The 8510-nt window shown below is 39.4% G+C and overlaps 1 protein-coding gene across 1 annotated transcript in view; it reads right to left on the bottom strand.

The window, feature by feature from the left end:
• Positions 1-5297: 5297 nt before the first annotated feature.
• The window catches only part of b4galt7 (xylosylprotein beta 1,4-galactosyltransferase, polypeptide 7 (galactosyltransferase I)), a 9732-nt gene continuing 6519 nt past the window's right edge, over positions 5298-8510 (bottom strand). The window contains exon 5 of the mRNA XM_061049138.1: positions 5298-8499. Coding sequence (XP_060905121.1) covers positions 8344-8499 — 156 coding nt within the window. The 3' untranslated portion in view covers positions 5298-8343. The remainder of the gene's footprint in view (positions 8500-8510) is intronic.

Below are 8510 nucleotides of genomic sequence, written 5' to 3'. Positions count from 1 at the left end.
CATTAAGTCATTGTTCACCCAACAAAAGTGTCACTATAGTTTTGGCCACACAGTGTAAATTCAGACCGCTGACTGAGTTAAAAAAAAAATGTAATTACATTTGTTTTGCAAACAGTCCTGTTAACATGTACTGTAAGTCTTCAGAGCTTATGAACTGAAATACCTTCCTTTCTCACATAGGATAGGATAGGATGCATAAGTGCATTGGTGCAGATCTGAAACAGAATATTGTGATTTTAAGTATTAAAGCAAGTATATGTAACTTTTCCACCTCAAAATAGTAGTTTCAAATTCGATCTAGAAGGCCAATAACTTTTAACGAGGAGAATGGTGTCTCCTGCTTTTAGCACTATGTAGCTCTGGCAGCGGGCCAAGGTCATTTGCAAGAAGTGCGTACAGCTTTACGGCAGCCTTCAGCTACTAAGCAGCCAGTTAGCCCGTCTCTGTACGGTTTGATACAATGGCTAAATGATGGAAGAGGAAGCTGAGCAATGAAGCTAAGAAGAGATTACGAGAGCGTTACCAAGCAACCTTACAAACTTATCTCAACAAGTGTGTAATAAACTACCCTCTGTTTATAACGTTTTACAAAACATAATAATAATTTTAAAAAAGAATATACCCACTTCTCCAGGCACCACTACACCACTGTTTGAAGTGTGTTAATATCTGAATTTCTTCCAACATTAAATCACCAAATGCAACAATTTCTGGTGTTTTCTCCCCATCTACTCCCTCTGTGTTGTATTAGCTGTGTTAGTGAATATGATTACACATTCTCATTCTCATCCAGTTTATCTTTTATTTTTCGCTAATTACTGCATAATAGAAGCATAATCCCCCACGTTCATTAACAAAGGCTGAAAATTAAGTGTTAGCACCACATCTGTTCATGAGCCCTCAGCGTCTGTAAATACGTGTGAACCGCACAGCCGGGCGTTCTCTTTAGTTATTACTAGACCATTTGCATTATCTTACACTACTGCAGAGGTAAAGGTTTGTAATCACTGAGCTGGGAATTAAAAAATTATCACAACGCTGCAGCTCAGGGGTGCTGCTGGAGTCTATTTGTGGCAGCAGAGAGGTGTTTTTTTCTGTCGCAGTCACCTCCAAGAAAAGGTGAAAATTGCACCCTGGGGGAAACAGCTTTGAGTGGGGGGGGGGGGGGGGGGGGGGATTCACCCATCCTCTCTTTGTCTCTCTCAAAGTCTTTGGCTTGTCCCCAAAAATCCACAACTGTACGAGCAGAGGAAACAGAAACAGAGTGAGACACTGTTAGGGCTGCAGGGCCTCCAGGGAAACATAAAGCGCTGATATCTGAATAATCTCCTTCAACATGTGTTTAAAAGGCGCAATGAGGCAGAAAACTGAGAAGAACCCTGAAGAACAATGGCAAACTGTGAGTTTAAGTAATGATGATAGGTGAATAACTTATATTAAATATTTCAGTCAAACTGACTGCTTAAGAGAGGAATTAACTCGACGTGCAAATGAAAGTGAACCTTGCTGGATGCAGGCTCACTGTTTCTAGATTGAAGCTGAAGCAGAAATGCTTAAAATCTGCAGTATTTCTAATGGCCAGCAGGTGGCAAATAAACTAGTTTCAGTTAGAAGTATGTGTAGAATTAAATGAGGGGAAAAACAAGCCTTCAATAAAGCTACAATCACTGCTGTTGATAATAAAAGTGACTGCAGAATTGCAAAAAATTGCAGTTCCTGAAAAGTCCACTTGAGGCTGGCTGCAAAAGCCAAGGAATCCCGATCAGGCTACGTAGAAAGATCCAGGTAGTGACAACGATGCCTACAACCGGTTCCCCAAATGCAACTATTCCTAATGTCAACGAGAGGAGAGCAGAGAGATAAACAAAGGTGATAGATGGTTTTCTTCTGCCTTTATTTAGGACCCCAGCTGGCATCATTTCTCCTCATCTAAATCCACTGACATCTCTCATTCTGTCTTTTGTTTTCTGTCCACTCACTCCCAGTTCTCTCAGTGATGATGACATGTCTGATCTGGCAATGAATGCTCAACTTCCCATTTCTACCTGGTCGTCCCCAACTCTCCACCCTCGCTGTTTAGCTCCTGCCCCCTACACAGTCCTCCAAGGGAACCTTCAATTCTATAAAATAAACGATCCACTGAGTTAAGTTTATGTTGCCGTGGTAGAGAAACAGATTGTTCCATTTTTATGTATGTCATATTGAAAAATCTGGTATCATGATATAAACCCTAGTCACAACAGTGTTTTGTATTAGATGTCTTTTTAATCGTACATTTTTTTTTTTTGTAGTTGAGATGTTTTTAAGAGTTATTCTGGTCTTGTGTTCTCCTCTTGGACAACGTGTTGATTTAATGGACACAAACAGTTCAGGTTAACATTATTTCTAAAAAAGGTTTAGCAGAGTGAATTTCCCTGGTTCTAAAAACACACATCAGTATACTTTGGAACAACTTTTTCTCCACTTTTTAAATACATAAATCTTATCTAATCTAAATCATAGCCTCTTCCTTAAATGTAAATAGCGAGCTCCTAATGAACATATATATCAAACATCTTTAATGTTATTTGTTAACTGCTTCCTCTTCTTTATGTATTTTATATGTTATATTAACCCTTTTTAAATAAACCTCCCAGCCAAAGTATTTCACACTGTTGTACTTGATACGCGACTTGAATTTAAGTATTCAGGTCCATTGTATTGGAAAGACTTCTACATAGGAGTAAATGTATGAAAAGGTCAAATGAGTCATGATTGGTTCAAGAGATGAGTTCAACCTCCGAAGGTCCAAAAGACCCACAAAGACTCAATGAAATGATTCAGATTTGAATAAACTGAATACTTTCAGAATGTTTTTAATACCCATCTTTGCAGACAATAAAGTTATAACTCTGAATACAAACTCTTTGTGTCTTCCGTCTCAGTGTAGTAAGTGTGTGTGTATAATGAGAGCTGAGAGCGTTCATTAGCAGATCCACAGCGGCTCATTAGGAGGAGCAGGATGACAGGCTAACCGTCTGTAAAATCCTGCTGTTTGAACCTGCTAATGGCTCCGCTAACCTCTGATCCAGCGCTCAGGTATAACTGCACACCCTCATTTCTGCGTTTACCTGCATTCCTCCTGCTAGTAGTCTCCTGTTGTCTCGTTAAAAGTCACACCGGCGACAAACCAAACACGAAAATGAGGAGAGAAGAGGAAGTGACAGGAAGAAGAGAGAAACGCTCGCTCACAATTAAAAGAAATGGTATTTAAAGGTGTGATCTCACCTGTAGGTGGTAAATATGAGCTAAAGTTGAAGTCTTCAGGTATCTATTTCTTTATTTCTGAAGTTATTAATCCTGGGCCTATTTGAGTTATAAGGCTTTTGTGGTCTTAATGCTGGAAAGGTTTATAAAGTTTTCAGTTTGCTCCAGTAGAGATCTTCATCCGGCTCTATTGAAACAGGCTTTAATGGCTACAACAATCAAAATATGTTGAAATAAAGTTGTTGTTTTTGTCACTGACAGGCTCAGATTGTTCTTCTATGTGTTTGACAACATTCGAGAAAGGATCCCTGCAGAGATCGGCCTTTCTTTTAAAGAGGAAAATGATTTTTAAACCAGAAACAGCTGTTACATCACTCTCTTCAGACACACCAGACTCCATTGACAGAAACAGTGATTTTACCTCACTGAACACAAGAGTTGCTGGTCTACCTCTGGACTGATTTATTTTATTTAGAATGATTATTTTTGTACAGAGAGAGCACTTTACCAAAGTTTACCAAAGTAAAATTGATTGTGTGTTTAAGCATACCTGGCCAATAAAGCTGATTCTGATTCTGATTAGTTCAGAGCTATGACACCAGACTCCATTGATAAAGAGTAATTTAATAAAAGTGTCAAAGAACTTATAGACAATAACAATACCAACAATCTTATATTCTAAATAATATTATATATATTACAATGTGAATATCCTGCGACCAGTGAGAGACAGGCTCAGTCTTTGTGCACTCTTTCTGTGATCATCAGTGTGTTCTTTACCTCTCATTTATTGATACTGTGATCATGTCCAATCACACGTTGCACTGATATGAAGACTAAAACCATCATCATAGTGGTCGACCCTATCGCTTGCCCTTTGTCCGAAAAGGACATGTTTGAGAGAGCGTCTCAGGAAGATTTCAGGGCCAGCCTGCCTGAAATTTTCAGCAGTGTGAAAAGTGCTTCTGATAATACCTTACAGGAATCAGATGTTCCAGATGATTGTCATGAAAACGTTCAAATAATCACCTCTGGGATACTTTCCTTAAGAGGTAAGAAATGAATCAAATATAACTGGTCAGTGAGTTTTCTAAGCCTTGCTCTGGTAAATGTTGTGTAACACACACACACACACACACACACACACACACACACACACACACACACACACACACACACACACACACACACACACACACACACACACACACACACACACACACACACACACACACACACACACACACACACACACACACACACACACACACACACACACACACACACACACACACACACACACACACACACACACACACACACACACACACACACACACACACACACACACACACACACACACACACACACACACACAGTTCTGTAAAAGAAAACAAACATCCAGATGTTTCTGTAGAATCAGATTTTTATAAATACTGAATATTGTACAAACAATGGTACCGTTTTCTCTGGGAAATAAAATCAGGACGACATCCTGTATATGCACAGACCGTCTAAAACCCAACACTTAAGGGAGCAATAACAATCCAGAGCGCCCCCTGGAGGCAAATCAATACATAACAGCAGCAGAGAAGAAGACAGTTAAGAGTAGCCGTCTGAATGTGAAACTAAAAATTCAGACTAACAGAGAAGGATTAGCTGGTACAAATCTAGATCAATCAGTGACTTTCATCGTCTGTTGGAGCTTCTAATGAGACACAGTTTGCATCTTCAAGTCATAATACAGTAACCTTTTATAAAGCTTGTTCCAGTTTTTCCCTAAGGATTGGTTGTGTACCATATGTGAGGCTGTAAATAATAATACACAGTCTATGGTCAGACATGTAACATTTTGCACAGTTTGATGAAAAAGGGTGAGATCCTTTTTTGCTTCTCAATAAACACAAAAACATATTTCTCAGGTGAATGGATGGATGCTTTTTAACCTCATGTCATTATGTGTCCATAAGTCCTAAACTGTAAGACTAAAACAAGGGAAGGAGGAGCCCCGCACTCTGTCTGCAGCCGTGGATTCTCAATTAAATGATGCATTTCAAGCTCAAATTTAAGAAGAGTTTTTTTTTTTTAACCCAGCGAGGTAAACATGTTTCGCTCTCCTCGTGCTGACTTCAAACTTCGTGTCACGCCTCATGCATTTTCCTGAAGAGGAAGAAATGACTTTAAATAACACTTCCCTTTCAATCAAATTTTCAGAGACACATTTCTAAACCGTGGAGTTCATTTTAAAGGTTCATTTTCTGACTTTCCACATGAAACTATAAGGCATTCAAACCCTGTTGTTTTTGGTTTTATCTCTTAAATCCCTCTTAATGATGGTCCGACATTCAGTCACACCTCGTTCTTTTTATGAAATGAGTACAACACATTGGAGTAAAATAAAATAAAAATACATTAAACAAATATTTCAGTAAAATAAATAGTTCCCCCACCAGGTTCCTCTCTGGGTCTGAGGTCATGAAATCATCGCTCTCTTTATTATTAAAGGAAACCGTTAGAGCTGGATCCATTTGGATGACTGTGATTGCGATCTGTTAACTTTACTTTAAATGAACAAACAAGAAGTCCTCGCAGACAGAAGTGACATGTGGAAGGATGTTTATGTTCCATGTTGTTACGTCTTGTTGAAAGGGGCTCCAGATTAAAACCCAGACTGAGAACGAACCAAAGAAATCTGATGCTGATTAATAACGATAAAACCGGATTGGTAAACTGACAGAAAATGATCTGCAATTGTTTTAACAAGCAGTAAAATCTTCTAAAATAAAAGAAGTGAACACCTTTAGGTTTTGGAACTGTCGTTTGAAGATTCTGCACTGACAAAGTTGTTTTTGAAGACTTGATGAAATAGAAAATTATAAAAGATATATTCCAAATGGTTCACTTCTGTGCAGCAACTTCTGATCATATGATATCATCGTCCTCAGTAGATTTGGTTTGTCCACTTTCCTTCAAATTGTAAATGCTAAGAATTATTGTCTTCCATGAGTTATTGTCTTTAAAGAGTTTAAACTCTTATGCAGAGAAAAATCACGTCTTACATCCAAAAGCTCCAGAACCGACACTAAATCCTCCATCTGCAGGGTTTTTGTTTTTGGCACATAAAAACATGATCATTATTCACAGTTTTCTTACATGCAGTCACTAAACCATGAAGAGGTAAAGCATGATTCCAATATCGCTGAACTCTCGTGGATGTTCTGCAGGATTCTTTGGTTCCTTCTTAAACTAAAAAGGTAGATTAAAAAAAACAAACAAAAATGAACTGAATCGATCGCAGTGAATCAAGTCTGTTCTGTTACTGCATTGTTTCTCTTCAGCAGCATTCTCTGTCAGGCTTCAAATACAGGCTGGGTTTATGCAGCTAAAAAACAACGGAATATCTTAGTCTTGGTACAGTTCAGCCTGGTTTGGCTCACTTTACTTTAAAGGGTAAAAGGAATGCTTTAAATTCACCACAGAAAATAAACCTGGAGGGTTTTGTTTCTTATAATCAAGAATTCCAGATCAAAAACGTTTGTTGTGATTTAAAAAAAAAAGAGATCACTGCAACAAAATGATTTAAAAAAAAGATAACTAGAATTTAAACTAGGAGCTAAGGTTGTCAACATTTTAAACACTTTCATACCTTTTTGTTAGCGCGTGTTCTTAAACGATACACTCTCATTGAAATGATGAACAGTGTGGTAAAGTACCAAAGCTCTAAAAAGTGACAGATCTTCAAAAGCTGCTGCGACAGAAAGCGAGAGAACGTTTTCTATATTATCCACTGGTTGGCAACACGAGTGTAACTCAGGCTGTACGCAGCAGTCTGACTAACAATGACGGTAAATGGCCCGACCTTGGGTGTGCAGAACTTCTATTTTAGTTGTTGAGGTATTGAAGCAGGTACAGATATCGTCTGATTTATTATCAAAGGTTTAAAATATTTTGACAACACTACGATGAACCAAAAAAAATCAATACAGTGTTTCTGAGAATGGAGGAGGTATCAGAAAACATACCAACGCAATAATCAAGTGTATCTATAGTTTTGAACACCCCTAGTGAGTTGGATTCATGAGACACAGAAGTCGCAATTATAAAAAAAAAACGTTTTTAGGGAACGTCGATAGGCTAGCGGTTGGAATCCAACGTCAGCCCTTTGCTGCATGTCGCCCCCCTACTCTCTCCTCCCAACATTACCTGTCTGTCTTCAGCTGTCCTATCCAATAAAAGGCAAAAAGACCCAAAAAGTAACTTCTGTGAATGTGTATCTTCTTTGGTGAATTCAAAGTGTGTCTGTTAGAGGGTTATATCTGTAGATAAGAGGATTTTCTCTTCAGAAGGGAATTAAAAACATTATCTGATGCTTGTGATGGTTGTAGGCAGATTTCTGCAGAAACACAAACTATGACTCTTTCCCACGACATGATACAGAAGCTGAAATGAACTCTACAGTTTCAGTGTTGTGATGCGTGTTTTGGCGGTCGGTGATATCTGGTGTTATGCTCCGTTTGTAGCCGTCCAGCTCACCTCTGCTCTGTTTGCACGATCCCAGAGTTAGAAAAAAACAAAAAAAAAAACAGTTTGCACCCACACCATGCCAGCAGGTACTGAAACCAAAACTACGATGAACTAAAACAGCTCCGGTCTGTCCAATCCAGTTTAGGTGCAACAGTTTCTCTCCATGCGTCCACTTCTCTGAGGTTTGACACACAAAGTAGTCCGCCTCCCAGGCCTCCAACTTTTCGTTGATGCATTTTAAAGTTCTGGTTCTTAACATCAAGGATCATCAGGAGGTTTTAATTCTCTTTAAGATCCTCGCTGTCCTGTTCTACAGCAGGTGCGTTGTTGAGAAGTTCCTCATATCAAAGTAAGGAAGCATTTAGTTTTTGTCTGTTTCTGCTCAGTGAAGGAGTGAATTCTTCAGTGTTAAATCCTGGGTTAGGTTCCGTTTGTACCATTATTTCCTCCTGTCAGGGCAGCCACGTGCTGCCAGCTGCAGGTCAGTCAGTGCTGCAGCAACATCCAGAGAGGAGCAGAGTTTAAACATTAAATCCTTTAGGCGGAGCGGCGTAACGACGCGTGTGGTTTCCTCTACGACAGCAGACACCACGGCGTCTTGTCCTGGTCACACTCCAGTTTGGTGTTGATGACGGTGCAGGGAGCGCCGCTGATGCTCAGCTCCTGCCGGGACTCCACCGAGTAACGGAGGTTACTCAGCCCCCCCTCTGGATCCACCTTAAACTGCTCCTACAGGGAGG

Source organism: Labrus mixtus, chromosome 10, assembly GCF_963584025.1.
Source record: "Labrus mixtus chromosome 10, fLabMix1.1, whole genome shotgun sequence".
Classification (NCBI taxonomy): Eukaryota; Metazoa; Chordata; class Actinopteri; order Labriformes; family Labridae; genus Labrus; species Labrus mixtus.
Note: the sequence above shows the minus strand (reverse complement) of the source record. Positions and strands in the feature narration are given on the sequence as shown.